The 17,123-nt window shown below is 53.5% G+C and overlaps 1 protein-coding gene across 1 annotated transcript in view; it reads right to left on the reverse strand.

The window, feature by feature from the left end:
* Positions 1–17,123, reverse strand: part of ZNF423 (zinc finger protein 423) — a 222,523-nt gene that overhangs the window by 24,665 nt on the left and 180,735 nt on the right. The window contains exons 4-5 of the mRNA XM_022555198.3: positions 6,378–6,509; positions 4,611–4,726 (exon numbers count right to left, since the gene is read on the reverse strand). Coding sequence (XP_022410906.1) covers positions 4,611–4,726; positions 6,378–6,509 — 248 coding nt within the window. The remainder of the gene's footprint in view (positions 1–4,610; positions 4,727–6,377; positions 6,510–17,123) is intronic.

The raw sequence follows: 17,123 nt of genomic DNA on the forward strand, positions 1-17,123 counted from the left end.
TACATAGAACCACACAGTATGGAGCCTTTTGAGCCTGGTTCCTTTCACTTGCCATTTACCATTCACGCATGTTGTTGTCTGTATGAGCAGTTGCATTTTATTGCCAAGTAGTAGTCCATGGTATGAATGTAAATACATCTGTCTGTTCATTTACCAGGGAAGGGACCATTGGGGGGGGCGGTTTCCAGTTTGGGGCCATTATAAATAAAGCTCTACCATCATTCATGTAGAGGTTTCTGGATGAGCACGTTTTCAGTTCTCTGGAATAAACACCCAGCAGTAGGATTGCTATGTCATAGGTTAACTGTATGTTTAACGTTGTAAGAAACTCAAAAACTATTTTGCCACACGGCTGTACCATTTTGCATTTCCCCAGCAATGCAGGAGAGTTCCAACTGAACCTCCATGCCCTGGCTGGCACTCGTCGGTTTTTTGCTTTTGTTTTAGTCATTCTACCAGGTGTATAATGGCATTACATCATGGTTTTCATTTGCTCTTCCCTAATTACTAACGATGCTGAACACCTATATGTCTTCTTTGGTGAAGTGTTGAAATTTTTTGCTCCTTTTTTTTGGTTGATTTCCCCTCTCATTATCAAGTTTTGAGAGTTTTTAAAAAATATGCTCCGGATACAAGTCCTTTATCAAATATGTGATTTGCAAATATCTTCTCCCTGCCTGGGACTTTTCATTCTCTTAACAGTCAGTGTCTCTCAATTTGGGCTCAGGGCCGTAAATCAGATAATATGTCTTCCCATTGTGATGCGCGGTTTCCCATCACAATGGGGACAAAATCCAAAGAGCTTTGCTGTCCTATGAACCTTGCCGTGACCTTGCCTCCACCCACCGGCCCCCTTCACACCCCCCACCCACTCACTGTGCTTCAGCCAATTGTCACCTTCTGTTGTTCCAGCCACACACCTGGCTTGCACTGGCCACAGGGCCTTTGCACTCATGCCTCTCTTCCACACACTCTCTCCCTCTCACCTTCCAGACCTCAGCTCAAATGCCACCTCCTCAGAGAGGCCCTCCCTGACCACTGTAACCAACCTCGCTCCCATTATGCTCTAGCCTATTACCTGGTTTTATTTTCTTCATGTCATTGACCACTATTGGAAAGTGTCTATCAATCCCTCCAGAATGTAGGCCCTATGGGTGTTTCTCTGTCTCGCTCACCACTGTCTTGTCAGTTCCTAGATCTAGTGTCTGTACGTAATGGGCCCTCTATCTACATGCTTTGAACAAATAAAGAGCAACTTGAATTCCCTCTCATGCACCTAATCAATGAATGTGCCCTGGTTTGTCCAAAGTTCTTTAAATTAATCTCAGTCTCTGGGCAGAGCCAGGTAAACTCAGAATCAAACAGGACCCGCACCTCCCTCTTTCTGACAACTCGTATTAATGCACCTTAAGAGAGCACTCCCTTTGCAGGCAGGCGTATCACTCTGACACAGGCCAGGCCTTCCAGGGCCCATTCCTGCCTCTATTACCTCTATATCCACAGCAGGAAGTCAGCTCCTGCAGTGAGAGCAATCTTAAATTTCACATCTTCTCAAGACCTCTCAGCCCACAGCCACTTGTGCCTGCAAACGTTAGCTGCCCTGAGTCTCCCCACTGGACCTACCTGACATACAAACCGGAGAGCCACTCAGGGCCCCAGCAAGGGCCAGGCCCTGTCTCCTGTTGCACCCCCCCAAGCCCCCACATGTCACTCTAGGGAAATAACTCACTCGTCTGCCAGCCCCAGCTTCAGCGTGAGGACGATGAAATTTTCAAGGCCTGAAAAACCCTTCTCTCAAAAAACCAGAAAATTGTTCCTCAAGTTACTTAACGATAGCCATTATTTGCATAGATTTGGCATTGCTACAACACTTCCATATTTAAATGGTCTGTAATTAAAATCATTAATTGCAGAAAATAGTGACTCGTTAAGGCTATAATTTAGTGAGGTTCTTGGCATCTGAGGATCTGCCTTAAAGGTTGATGGGGTGACCCAGGGAATCATCAGCTTACACACACCATTCTGGTGTCTGGGACGTCTGCAGCCCCAGGTGGGTGCAGCCGAAGCAAGATCTGGCTTGAAACCACAGCTACCTCCACCTGTGCATCACGAGCTAGGCCTCCGGCACAGGGATGCTGACAAAGCTTGAAAAAGGCAGGACTGGGAAGTTTCTCTGGGCAAAACCTCAAAGCCAACAAGGAGAGCAGTCATCCCTCTCTTGGCATCCAGGACAACGTGGGGGGACCAGAGGGCTGAGCGAGCCCGAAGTTTAAGTGAATCATAGCTTATATGAGCTCGTGCGTTTAAAAGCGGCCTGCCATGTTGGGCTATAAAAAGCTTCAGTTGTCTGGGGACTTGGAGCCCATTTTGGTAGCTAGGTCAGGCTGGTAAGGCAGGTGGAGACAGGGTGAAGGGTGCATAGCCCGTGCACGAGCAAGGCTTCCTGGACAGATGCCGATCAGGGCTGGCACCAGTCCCCTTGGTCAAATGAGAGGGCAGTTAGCTGTTCCCTCACAGGCCTCAGCACAGAGGTACGCACTCAGTTGGTGGATCGATGGGGAGACAGCAGTGGGCCCTGGGTGCAGTCACTACCTTGCTGCTGGTCATTTCGTAGCAGAACCCCCTCTCTGGGCCTGGGTCCATAACTCTGTCCCACACTGAGATGGAATGAACGTTGTGTGAGAGGTACAGGACTTACAGGAACTCAGAGGGGCTGCCCGAAGAGTGAAAAGAAATGGGCTTTCCAGCCATCCACCTGGTGCAGTTCAAGGTCAGAGGCCAGGCCTGTCCGCTCTGTCTGCCTGGCCCAGGCCCGGGACCAGCCCATGGGAACAGGACCCTGACTGTCGGATGGTGAATCCCTCCTGTGCCCTCTGTGGGCCTGTTTTCACTTCCTCTGGGTGAGAGTTGTCAGCAGCCGTGCAGACAGGATGGGTCCAGGCCTGGCTGAGTGCATGGGTTATAGCGCAGTGAAGCGGGCTACCCTGCAACAGGCATGGCTACACCCCTTCAGTCCCAGAAGAGGGCCACCACTGCTGCCCTCCAGCGACTCTGCTGTGGCTGCAGCCTTGAAACACGCAGCTGAATGCAGCATCAGCACCTGCATGGGGGTGCAGGCAAGGTGTACGGGGTGGGCGGACACACCTGGTGGGCCACAGTGTGCGCTAGTCCTTGGGGGTGGGGCTGTGAGGAACGCCAGCTCTCCTCTCCTTCCAGTCATTGGGGGATTCCCTCCCTCGCCCCTGTGACGTTGGGCATGGCCACCTGAAGGGCTCTGGCCAAGACAACGTGGGAGCGAGATGTGGGTCGCTTCCCAGTGAAGCTTTGAGAGCGGTCTGCGATCGCCACCCCCTCCCTTCCCTGCTTCGGTGACCATGCAAACATGAGAGGAGATGAACCCGCCATCGGCCCAGGTCACTGACTGTCGTGAGCAGAGTTCCTCCCCAGCCACCTGATACATAACACAAGCAACATATAAGTCCTTGTTACTTGAAGACAGGGCTAAAGGATGTTTGTTCCTGCAGCAGAACCTAACCCGCATCCCAGCTGAAAACAGTGTTATCCCTACTGTGTGATATTCCGGCGTGTCTGTGTGTACATGTGGTACTTCTGTGGACGCCTGAGTGTTACTTCTTTGGGGGTGTGGTGTTATGCTGTGTGTGTGTGGTGGTACTCTGAAAATGATGTCTCTGTGTGTATGCATAGGGACTGTGTGTGTGGAACTTTCCTTTGTGTGTGCAGTGTGTGTTTGATGGTGTGTGTGTGTGTGTGTGTGTGTGGTATTTCTGTGACAGCATGTCACCTCTCCAGTGTTAAAAGAGTTTCTTGCAAAAACCAGCACGTGAGAAGGTGGTTTCACCTGCACACAGATCTGGGTCCCCAAAAACCAGTAACAGGTGGGAAGGGGCCCATGGGATGCCGAGGGGAGTGGGCTACAGGAGCCCTGGGAAGCCCACCACAGCCGCTTCCTTTCCCAAGGGCCCTCTCAGCTACTGCAGGCCCTGGATGGGGGGCTGAGGGAGCTGTAGGGCTGTGGTGCCCCATCTGAGGGCCACATCAGCCTCAGGACCACTGGCAAGTATCCCTTCCTCTGAGTTGGGGCCCAACCGGTATCCATTGCTCTCACTTTTCTAGCTTTCCTGGGCATGTTGGAGGTTCCAAGATCCCAGATCCAGCTTCCGGCCACACGCGGCCCCAGGACTCAGCCATGCAAGCCACACGGGCCACCAGCCATAGATCCAAAGTTCAGTGGAACATCGTCATGTAATACCAGTGGGGAAATGAAATCCCTGAGAGGGGAAGGGACTTGCAACGGAAACAGCACAAATGTTAACCGTTCCGACTCTGGCTCCAGGCTCAGCTGCTATGGTCCAGCTCTCCTGAGAACGCTGGGCCAGTGAGGCCAGGAAGCCATACCCCATACCAGCCAGCCAGGAGGGCAGCCACTGGCTCCAGACCCACAAGCACAAGTCCAGGGCCTGTTGGTTTTGCGGCTGGGGTGGTGATGAGTACAAGATCCCACCATCATGGATTCACCCCAAGACCCTCAGTGCCAATGGGAGCCCCAGAGAGCCCCAGGATGGGTGTGTGCAGCGGGCAAGGGCACTCACCTGCAGCTCGGTCTGGAAGAAGAACTTCTGTGGGCACTGCGAGCAGTCGTAGATCTTGTCCTCCTGTCCGTGCACAGCAAAGATGTGCTGCTGCAACTTGTTGGCCTGGACGAAAACTGGACATGGACATGGACATGGCCATCAGGGGGCCAGACACTGGGGACACGGGCCCGGCCAACCAGAGCAGCTGCTCCACACCACTCCCAAGTAGGGATCACCCAGGCATGGACACGGCGGCCAAGCAATGGGCTACTGGAAACACTGTTGGCGCACGCTAGAGAGGGCTCAAGCCAGTGAAGCTGAACTCTGCCACTTATAGGCTGTGCAACACTGGACAAGTCACTTAACCTCTCTGGGCTTCATTTCCTGAAAAATGAGGATCACTAAAGTAAGTAGTTCACTGGGTGGCTGGGAGGATCAAATGGGTTAATACTTGCAAAACGCTTAAAAGATGGCCTGGCACATAATTAGCCCAATGAATGTCATCGTCTTCATCATCGCCATTTGCCAGATATCTTCCAAATGTGGGCTCCTTGAATACACACAGGCCTGTAAGGCGGGCACTGCTATTATCCCCATTTTATAGAAGAGAAAACTGAGGCACTGGGAACATTGTGACTTGTCCTAGGTCTCACTCTGCAGGTGGCAGAGCTGAGATTTGATTTAAATAAGCTCAGCACAGTGTCTAGTACAGGAAGGCACTCAATTAGCAGGAATCACTCATCTTGCTGAGGTTGTCAGCATCCTCGGATCTCCACACAGGGGGGCCCGTGTCCTGGATGGGCAGACCTGGCAACTGAGGCCCCTTGGTGCCAGCCCCCGACCCAGCTCACAGAGTGGGATGGTAACAGATGGGTGGGGGCTCCTGAGGTGGAGGGATTGAGAGGGAAGAGGCACCAGTGTGTGCCAAGACTCCTGGGAACCCCAGAGGAGTGTGAGCGTGCGGGGACTCCCCCCGCTGCGGAGCCCCTTCCTCGGGCCTGTCGCAGAGCAGGTCACAGCCCCGGCCTCCCGGTGGCTGTATCCTCCATGTGGTCCGGACCCTGGGCGCACACAGGAGGTGGCCCTGAAGCAGCTGTGTGTCTGGGAGGTGAGCACTTCAGAGATCCCCTCCTGCCAGGCGCCCTCCCCAGGGTGGGCTTCCCGCCGTGGCAGACGACAGATGTCAGGGAGAGGCAGGGGAAGGCCAGCCTCCCCCACGCACACCGGCTGCCATCTGGGCAGCAGGAGGGGGGCCGGCAGAGCCCCTGAGACTCGCCTCAGGCCGGGACAGCCACTCGCCTGGGCCGGCAGCCAGTCTGGGGGCTGGGGACTTGGCCAGCAGAGCTGCCCTTGACCCTTCCAGCCTGGAGCACGGATGAAGCAGGGGCTGGGACAGGCCAGGGAGGAGGGGGAGACAGGAGGTGTGCGAAGCGGGAACCCCACTGGTGCTGGACAGAGCTCAGAGACGAGCCTGGGGACCGCGAAGGGCCAACTGCAAGGAACGGCAAGGCTGGGTGGGAAAAAGCGTGGTAGCAGTTGACGGCAGGGGTGGGAGGAGGGCTAGGAACCCACGCTGCCGAAGAGGAGACAGCAGAGAGGGAAGACAGGAAGGGCCGGGGTCAGCTCTACGTGGAGGCAGGCGGAGCAGTAGGGCTGCGGATCCCTCGGGGCTTCCCCGTGAGCTCCGGGGCCACGTTGGGCCACATGCTGAGGGCCAGGGATTGAAGCGGCCGGGCCCCTGGGTCCCTTCCCTCTCCCCACGTGCTCCCCACCGGGCACACTTACCTGTGAAGCACACGGGACATTTGAAGGTGCCGCCCATGCCCTCGAAGCTGTGCTCGATGAGGTGACAGAGGAGCTTGGCCGGGGAGTCGAACATCTGGTTGCACAGCTTACACTCATGGTTGATGCCTTCCTCTGCAAGGAGAGCCACGGCCAGTCAGCAACCCTGCACACCGTGTCCTCCTGCAGGAGTCCACATGCCCCCAGTACACCCCAGGCCAGCTCTCCCTGACTCCCAGAACCAGGGCTGGGGAGGGGCTGTGGATGCCCAGACCCATCCCAGCTCTAGATGGTCCAGCTCCCGGAAGGCTAACAGACCCCAGGGGGCGCCAGCCCCAAGTATCTGGCTCTTGAATGTGTCATTTGCTGTGATTTCTCCTGCTGGTCTAGCAACAAGGCAAGTAGCTTGAATCCTAGACTGTATCATAGAGGAGAGGGGCCCAGGATGGGGTCTGCATGGGGAAGGGAGTCCAACCAAAATTTTAAAAAATCCAATAGACCATTTATCGAGCATGTACTGTGTGCCAGGCGGGGATTCTGTGGGGAGCTAAGCAGGTAATGCACTTGCCCCCATTCTAGTGGTGGGGAGACAGATAATAAAGACAATCAACACATAAGCATCAGGAGGTGACGAGGTAACACAGGGAGCTCTTGAGGGGAGAGTCGAGGGCAAGGCCCTGAGGTGGGCCCACGCGGGGCCATCTGGATGGCAGTGAGGGGGCAGTGCCTGACGGTTGGGGGGCCAGGCACAGCATGGGACAGTGGGGACCCAGGGATGCACTTCACAAAGGGCCTTGCCGGCCACTAGAGGGCTTGGGGATTTTACTCTAAGAGGGATGGGCAGCCCCTGGAAGATATTGCAAAAAACAATAAAGTGCTCTTTTAAAAATTTTTAAACAGACGGTCTACCCAGTGCTCACGGACAGTGGGAAGACACCCTTTGCTGCTTCCAGATCAGAACACAGCTCCATCTCCCCACCTGGGAGCTGCTATGACCCTAAACCTTCACTCAGAGGTGCCCAGGGAGGAGAGGGTGCCCTGAGCGCCAGCTTCCCACCAGCAGAGCTGAGGTCTGGTGCCCCGACCCAGGACCAGCAGGGCAGAGTTCAAATCCTGGCTTTTTCTTCAAGCCATGTGGCCTGGGCAACAGTTCACTTTCAGTAGATGAGGGCCACCTGAGTCCCTGCCTCACAGGGCTGTGAGAGAATGAAAGGGGCCATACCAGTGACCAGTGCGGCTCACTGGTCAGTAGCGGTGACGGAGAATCGCCCCAGCTTGAGTGTCACATCACCCAGGGTTGGAACCTGACTCTGCTACTTACTGCATGATCTTGGGCAAGTTATGTAACCTCTCTGTGCCTCAGTTTCCTCTTTTCTAAAATACTCAATAATAGCTTCCTTAACACTACACACCTATGAGAATGGCCAAAATCCAGAACACAGACAATACCAAATGCTGACAAGGATGTGGAGCAACAGAACTCCCATTCACTGTTGGTGAGAATGCAAACTAACACAGCCACTTTGCAAGACTGTTTGACAGCTTCTTATAAAATTAAACATACTCAGGCTTCCCTGGTGGCGCAGTGGTTGAGAGTCCGCCTGCCGATGCAGGGGACGCGGGTTCGTGCCCCGGTCCGGGAGGATCCCACATGCCGCGGAGCGGCTGGGCCCGTGAGCCATGGCCGCTGAGCCTGCGCGTCAGGAGCCTGTGCTCCGCAACGGGAGAGGCCACAGCAGTGAGAGGCCCGCGTACCACAAAAAAAAAAAAACAAAAACTAAACATACCCTTACCATATGATCCAGCAATCTCACTCCTCGGTATTTACCAAAAGGAGTTGAGAACTTATGTCCACACAAAAGCTTGTGCATGGATGTTTATAGTAGCTTTATTTAAAATTGCCAAACCTTGGAAGCAACCAAGATATCCTTCAGTAGATGAGTGGACACATAAACTGTGATATCTCCAGACGATGGAATATTGTTCAGTTCTTTAAAAAAAGACATTGGGGCTTCCCTGGTGGTGCAGTGGTTGAGAATCTGCCTGCTAATGCGGGGGACACGGGTTCGAGCCCTGGTCTGGGAGGATCCCACATGCCGCGGAGCAACTAGGCCTGTGAGCCATGGCCGCTGAGCCTGCGCGTCCGGAGCCTGTGCTCCGCAACAAGAGAGGCCGCGACAGTGAAAGGCCCGTGCACCGCGATGAAGAGTGGCCCCCGCTTGCCGCAACTAGAGAAAGCCCTCGCACAGAGACGAAGACCCAACACAGCAAAAATAAATAAATTAAAAAAAAAAAAAAGACATTGAGGAACCTTAAATGCATATTACTAAGTGAAAGAAGCCAATCTGAAAAACACTACATATTGTATGATTCCAACTATTCTGGAAGAACTATGCAGACAATAAAAAGCTCAGTGGTTACAGGGCTGGTAGGGAATGAATAGGCAGAGCACAGAGGAATTTTAGGACATGATACCACTATGTATGATATTATGCTAATAGGTATATATCATTATACGTGTGTCCAAACCCACAGAATGTACACCAAGAGTGAGCCCCAAGGAAAACTATGGACTTTAGGTGACTACGATGCTTCACTTTAGGTTCATCTTTGCAAAAAAAATGTACCATCATGGTAAGTAATGTTGAAAATGGGGGAGGCTATGCACGTGTGGGGCAAGGGATAGAAGGAAAGTCTGTATCTTCCTCTCGATTTTACTGTCAACCTAAAACTGCTTTTTAAAAAGCCTTTGAAGAACAGGCTTTAAAACAACGTCAATCCCGGGACTTCCCTGGTGGTCCAGTGGTAAAGAATCTGCCTTCCAATGAAGGGGATGCGGGTTGGATCCCTGGTCGGGGAACTAAGATCCCACATGCCACGGGGCAACTACTGAGCCCGCGCGCCTCAACTAGAGAGCCCACGTGCTGCAACAAAAGATCCCGCACGCCTCAGTGAAGATCCCACATGCCACAACCAAGACCTGACACAGCCAGAGAAATAAAGAAAATAAAGAAAATAAATATTTTAAAAAGCCAATCCCCCCCCCATCAAATAGCCTTCCTCTTATAGTTGATGTGAGAATTAAATGAGTTAATGCTCCTTTAATACATGAAAAGGGGTTTTGACCAGCCCCTGGCACACAACAAGCACTCAATAGGTGTTTGTTGCCAAGCGTGCCAGTATCGGGGAGAGTATTATCTGGGACAGCCAAGGACACAGGCTCCCCTTCGGGCTCCCCCAGGGAACCAGCCTCACCAAGGGTGCCAGGTGCTCCGATTAGCCCTCAAAGGCAAGAATTAGGTAGCAGAGGGGCTCTGCCAGTGGCAAAACACAAACACAGATGGGCTGAGGCTCCTGGCGAGTCCCTGGGTCCCCAGGCCCTGGCAGGGGCTGGCAGGGACAGCAGGCATCCCCCTGGCCCAGCCTTCCCCCACCCCCACCCCCGCCCGGCACCCCACCGCAGAGGCGCAAACACACACGTGTGTGTGCAGGTGGGCCTGCCCCACATAGCCCACTGGCTGGAATCTTCCGGGTGTTTGTCACGCCCCTGGAGCCCCGGCAACTAGGCCACATGCACCCGACAGAGATTCAAGCTGATCTTCCATTTATACTGGCGAAAAAGGAATTCATTGACAAGTTTTGGGACACAGGGCAGGCTCAGCACGCTCGCCTCACGGGCCCCAACGCACGTCCTCCACTTCCCTCGGGGAGGCTCTCATCATAATTAGAGATGGCCTCCAGTGTGGGCGGACTGCCTCAGAAGACCCTCCCCCCACAACATATGCCCTGCTCACCCCCTCCCCCGCCCAAACAGTGCTTCGCAGAGCCTGGCACAGAGTAAGGAATGAGTGAATGAATGAATGAATGAATGAGAGCGATACCACCCTTACATATGCCCTCCCTGTTAGGATGTGGACATCTCCTGCACATTAATGAGGCAGAGGGTATGTGAAAATGATGACTGTACAGGGGTTTCTATTTTAGTTAACTGAAGTTTAAGTCTATAACAAATTGACTCTCGGAATTAACCCTGCTTGCTGGGAAAGCCACGTTTCTAGGAGAGAAAAAATGGGTTCAGAGGATTAGACTGCTTGCTGAGGTAACACAACCAGCTGGGGGTGGTACTCTGAACAAGACACAAAGCCCTCCCTATCCTTACGCATCCCACCTGCACACCACCTCCAGGCAGCCTCCCCGACTACGCCAGCTTGCACGGCTGCCCCTGGCTGGGCACAGTGACCCTGGATTCATCTAACCATATCCCATGAGTCTTCCTGATCCTGGCAACTAGGCTATAGGCACAGATAATGTCCTCTCCTCTGGTCCCCAAAGCATGAGGCTCCACCTGGGCCCACAGGAGGGGCTCAGGAAATACTCATGGAGAAGAGATGCCCTGGCCGGCCTCTCTCCCTCTGCCCATCTAGAGCGGGTTCCCTGGGCTTGAGATGACAAAGGAGGGTTTACCGCTCTCTGCTGAGTGAGGGCCTTTATCCACCTGGCTGTGAATGGAGACGTGCCCATCTGATACACAAACAGGGAGAGGACAAAGAATGCTCCTGCAACTTATAAATCAGAGAAATCATGTCTGACAGTCACCTTCCGTCCTCCGAGCGCTGAGCGATTCATCAGCCGGTCCCCCCGGTTCACAGGCGCAGCTACACCCTGCACCCATGTCCATAAATACGTGCACAGTCAGGCGGACTAGAGTTGCAAGCCGGTTCCGGGGCCTAAACAGCTGCCATTTAAGCAAATCACAGCCCCAAACCGGTGCTCATGTGAGGTTCCGGGATAATTAGATCAAGAGCCCGATAGACAACTATCTGGTCCCTTTCCTCACTCCCCACCTAACGTGTTTAAGAGTCAAACCTGGGAGACAGGAGAGGGAAAATAAAACAAGCAAAAAAGCAAAAGTGGGTGAAAAATCATAAAGCCTGAGGGCTTCCCATAGACCTGGGAACCTCTCCCACTTGAAGGCAGACCTTCTGATTTGCAAATCTTCCTGAAGGACGAGGCCCTCTCCCCACCGGTGGGGGCTAGAGGGGCTCCCTGGGGGGCCCATTATGTGCACCTCTGCCTACAAAACCATCCAAAAAAACAGTGGGGAGGGGTGGCAGGGGCTGCCCTAGTTAGTGTGCAAACACTCCTTTGCGTGCCGTGACCCAGTACCAGCCAGCCCGTGGCTACAGAGAAAACTCACTATCACCATCACTCTTACCCCACCGGCGCCGACAGCCTTTCATTCCGTCCCAAGTTGCAGGGTCTGAAGACAGCAGCACCCTCGGAGAGTAACTGTCCTGAATTATATAAGATCACACAGGCTCGGCGACACCTTGGAGCAGAATGACAAAGCTGTCTGGGAGTCCACAGGCCCCTTCGCCCCGGCGTGGGGCTGGAGGATTTTGTGAGTGAAGATGCACAATCGCTTCCTCTTCTTTCTGCTCTTTTTTTTTTTCCTTTATAGCACATGACAGGCATCCATAAGAGAGACCCACGCAACTCAAGTGAATTATACAGCCCCGCTCATCTGTAAAGTGAAATGCAGATTTCACCTGCTTGCTGTGCCTCCCAGTCCCCATAAGTCAGGGCTGGCACGGGGAATCTATTGATTTATTATGATTTTTTAAAAATAAAAATAAATAAAAACCCAAACTGCCAAACAAACAACCCGACAAGCATGAAAATCCCAGAGTCCCTCTCTCTCTTTTCTTTTTTTTCCTCTGCTCAGGAATAATAAGTGTTAATTTTACACTTCATTTCTCAAAAAAATAATAGGATGTGCTTTTGCTTAAAACCAAGTCAGCCTGCTGGAACCTTTCAGGCTGAAACTGTGTCAGCCCAAAAGGGGAGCAGAGGGCTTTGTGGAAGAGCATCGTGCCGAGATGATAGCTCCCTGTAATGTCCTCGGTACCGACTTTTGTCTCCAAAAGCATTTGATCCCTGGCAGACACATACTTATTTCCATACAGGTCTTGGGGGAAGCCAGGAGGAGAGAAAGCTGATTATCAGAATCCTGAAGGTGAAGCTCAGGTGGGCCCCACTGATGTCAAAGGCAGGCCTGGGCACACACTCCGAGGCCGTAATTTGCTGCCCGGGAGGGAGGGGCAGCAGGCTGCAGTGGGGAGGGGACAGGGCATTGTTCTTGGACTCTAATGCACTGAGCATGACCTGCTGCCACCATAGCCGTGGGCCCTGCCTGGCCCTTCTCTAAGCAGGGACCCCACTGGGAAAAGCTGCCCCTGAGAGCGGTATCGTTCATGCGTATACCCCTCTAGGAGAGAACCAGTGACGGCCACCTGTGGAGACAGGGGACATGATTAGCTACCTCCATTCAGGAAGCAGCAATTAAGGACACAAAAGTTAGAACCAGAAACACCTGGGTTTGAATCCCATTCCATCACCCACTCGCTGTGTGTACTTGGATAAGTTCATTAACCTCTCTGAGCTTTAGCTGCTTCTGCTAGAAAATGGGAAGCATCATCACAGGACTTTGTAAGGTGGCCAAGCAGGCTTCTTCTGCCACAGGACGACTGCCCTCACTGAGACACCCTTCCTCCAGATCAACTCTTCATCCCCCTCCCCTCACTTCATCCAGGTGTCTGCTCGACGATGCCACCACCGAGGCCTACCCAGACACCCCCGGCAAAGACAGCACACACACCCCATCCTTTCTAGAGCCTTACCCACCTTGAATTTCCTTGAGAACGTTCACTGCCATCTGGCATGGTACAGAGATGATTGTTTATTTTAACTCACTGACTCTCTTTTTCACACCTACACACAGAACACACACACACAGAAAGAATAATATAAGCTCCACGAGGGCTATTTTGCTCATTACTATGTCACCAGTGCCTGGAACAGGGCCTGGCACAAAGTAGGTGCTCAGTAAATAGGGAATGAACGATTTGTGTAAAGCACTTAATACAATGCTTGGAACATGGGGAGGAGATACTGGTAAATGCCAGTTACCAGACACCAGTGGTCCCCCCGAAACTTTTAGGACTAGGGCTTATAAAAGCTGTTCTTGCCTACAGGATCTTGCTGTTAGGATCCTCACAAGATGGCCTGGTCCAGGAGTGCAGGCACCAAGGGTCTCCCTCAACTGACAGAAGAGGAAAAGAAGCTTAGAGGGCAGAGCCCCTACCAGGGAGGGGGCAGAGTGAGGCGGGGGTGGGGTGCATGCTGGCCACCACAAGCAGCCCTCTCTGGCTTTAGAAAATACCAAAAAGGCCACAGGACTTGAGACCTGGGACCTAGCAAGCCACCCTCTGCTCCTCAATCACCCAAAAACCTCTGGCAAGAAGGAGGACAGTCAGACCCACCCTCCACGTTTCCATGTCTGAGCCAGGTGGGCCCCCCTGCCAGCACCAGCACCAGCGCCAACTACAGGTGGCAGGAGTGCTGGGGACTTTTCCCAGGTGACGGGAGGTGGCACTGCCCACAGTGACACAGCCTGGGCCAGCCCCAGGCTGCAGCGCTGTCCCTGCAACAGCATCTCTGCAAACGGAGGGAGCTGAAGAGGGGTGCACAGGCTGCCTGGACGAGCTGAAATCCTCCGTCACCAGCTCGGGTAACGAACTTCACCAGACTTCAATTCCACAGTACCAGGGGCTGAGCCCACGGCCCACCCCAAGGGTCAGGTCAAGTAAAAGCCCCTGAGGTCCAGGGGCCCAGGCTCGGTCACACGCAGGGCACATGGCGATAAGGAAGAAGAGGCAAATGAGAAGGCAAGAGGAGGACCCTGGGAGAGGACCTCTCTGACGCCACGCCAGTAAATAACCAACCGCAAACAGACAGGTAATAGAGACAAGGGCCGATGGGGACCTCCGTCCTTTGTTCTCTATGAAGAACAAAGACCTCTGGGCAGAAGAGAAGAGGGCAGGCAGATAATAATATCTGGGCAGCCAGATCAGGTTGTTTATCTATTGATCTGTCATTAAATACCACAGGAAACGAACCCAGGCAAGCCAAGAGGAAAGGGGAGGGATGACATTTGGGCTGGGGTTGACGAGGGGCAAAGGAGGAAACAGGGTCTGAGGCGGGCTCCTTCACCAGAGGCCAGGCGGAAATCAGGGAGCCTGAAGCGGGGGCAAGGGCTGATCTTGGGATCCCCAACCCGGTAGGCCCCAGCTGCCCTCCAGGATCTACGTCCCTGCTGGGCAAGGTGTGGTCTCTGGCATCACCTGGGAGCTGGTCAGAAATGCAGCACCTCAGGCCCCACCCAGACCCACAGAATGAGAATCTGCATTTTAAAAGTGCCCCAATGATCTGGATGTGCGTTCAAGTTTAAGGAGCACTGAGCTCTATAAAAGGGCTTCTGGGGATGCTGATCTCACTAGAACCCTGTGGTGATGAAGCTGTACCTTCACCAGGATTGTATGTCTCGGATGTCTAAAAAGGAGTACACTTTTCCACAGCTGCTTTTGGTCCACACTTTACAGAAGGCTGAGAAATCCTCGACAATGGGAAACACTTTCCTGTTACCATGACCGGGATGAAAATGGTGAGGGTGTCTTTGGAGGGCAGACTCTGCAGTGGGCAGCTAACACTCCCCCAGGCCACCTCAGCATCCCCACGGCCCCAGACCCCCAGTGCCAGGGTGCTCGGGGCTGCCCAGGGCCTCCCATCACTCAAGAATACCCAACCATTGCTTGAAGGCACGCCCCACCACCGCTGCCCCCATTTTGGGCCCCCATTTTCTTAATTGATCCTGGAGGATGGGCTGTGCCCTCCCTCCTCCCCTCAGAGGCACTTTCCCAGACCTCTCTGGCCAGGAGGGACCCATCTCATGGTCCCCCATGCTTCAGAAAGGCTTATAAATGAGTTCTGGCAGCCTGAACTGGGGCCCCACAGGGGACCTGGGGCCTCTTCAAAACAGAGCCCTGACAATTAGGCAGTCTGAGTTTTGAAAGGCTTGGGATTGATGGCGTGGACAGTAAAAATATCACCTGGGGAGCTGGGTGTAGTCCTCTGAGGGTTGCCTGAGGTCAGTTGCCATGGCGACGGAGAATGAGCTCAACCTTGTAACTGACCCTTATCTTTTTTTGATCTGTGGGCCACTTGGGGCCAAGGCTTGAAATCAACTGGAAAATAATCCGGTCACATATCAGAAAGAAAACTATTTATACTTATTTATCCAGGTACCCACCAACATCCGCCTTGGACAAGGATGCCAACGCCCCAATAAACTGACACGGCATGTCCACACGGAGGCTACCAGTTGGCAGGAAAAAGGGAGGCTGAATTCCCCATCTCGGCAGAATGTAGCTCTAACCCCATGCTGGCGGGCATAGGCAGGTGGAAAGGGTTACCCTCCCCAACGTCTCACGTCATTCTAGCCGGAAGCGCTGGGCCCTCTTGCCATCCGGTAAAAGTCCACCAAAGGAGTGGAACTCTGAGATTCCTACTCTCACCTGATACTCAGGCGTTGTTTCAGCCTGGCTAGATCACTAGGCTGCCTGGCTTTATTCCAGGGTCGGAAGAGGCGTGTTCCCAGCCTTGAGGCGGGACAGGGATGTCGAGTAGATGTGCATCGCTCTCTGCACCTGGGGGAATTGTTGACGTGGGGTTTGCGGAAACAGGCTGAGGGGACAACCACAGGCCCTTCTTCCTGCACACACACCCCCGAGGGCCTGGCCGGATCAGCCGCCCGTGCACCCACTCCAGGGTTCCCGTGGCAAGACGGCCATCTGGCCAGGGCCCGTCTCCAGCACGCTGCTCTCCTAAGTTACAAGTGCTCGCTCACTCTCTCCTCCGAAACTCAAATCAGAAGACTCCAGATGGTTCCATTGACCGACTGCTCCCAAGAGCCATGTCAGATGGATCTTAGCTAGGGGTCAGTTAAGCCTGAGCATGATTCCGGGTAAATTTCCCTTGAGATTTCCCATCACAGCAAACAGGACAGTTCAAATGCCTGCCTCTCTCCCACCCTTGTTTCATCAAGATGATCTTCTTTTGGGAGTGGGGGGAAAAACACGTCCGCGAACTAGGCAGCTCGGAAGATATTCCTGGCTCCCCTCAGACCTGCCGGGTGACTGGGCTGAGTACTTTCCCTCCAGGCCTCAGTCTCCTCGTCTGTGAAATGGGGAGAATGTCGCCTCCCTCACAGGGCTGCTATGAAGAGTGAGTGAAAAGGAGGATTACAGCACCACCGCCAGTGCTACTATCGCCGCTTTGGTTCTTTCCCACATGATTCGACCCTAAAACTCCACACCCAGGGTCTTGTAACACAAGCCCTCTGCGGGAGTCACCAGGGCAGTTGAATCCACCTTCAGTAAACATTTCAAGAGCCCTTAGCACCCGGCACATTGCCGGTATGCAATCTATGTTACATCCACCCACAAAATGCCTCTGGGTCAATCTTCCTTGTCTCTATCCTCTTCCGCCTCCACACCCCTCCTCATATTTGCGAGGGCAAAAGCTATGTCCAGATTTCAAACCCTTTTGCTCAGCTGTGCCTCGCTACAGCTCCCTGCTTCTGACCACAGGAGTTTACTCCATCTCCCCTCAGATGCTCCTGCGACCAGAGTTTCATATTTCTTCCTGGTTCTTCTCCTAGTTCCTTTCTCTTAAAACTCACTGGGATTTCTATGGAGGTCAAAGCAGAGCCTGAGACGAGGACATGACTCAGGTTCATGTGTTCCCCCACCCCCTGGGAATGGTCAGCCCTTCTTCATAGCTGGGCCCATGCACAGAGCTCCCTAAGGGCCCCAGCGCTCTAAGAATCTCAAACAGAGGCTGGCCCCGCTG

Source organism: Delphinapterus leucas, chromosome 20 (genome assembly GCF_059928025.1).
Source record: "Delphinapterus leucas isolate spDelLeu-1000000601 "Yukka" chromosome 20, BTC_Dleu_Yukka2, whole genome shotgun sequence".
Classification (NCBI taxonomy): Eukaryota; Metazoa; Chordata; class Mammalia; order Artiodactyla; family Monodontidae; genus Delphinapterus; species Delphinapterus leucas.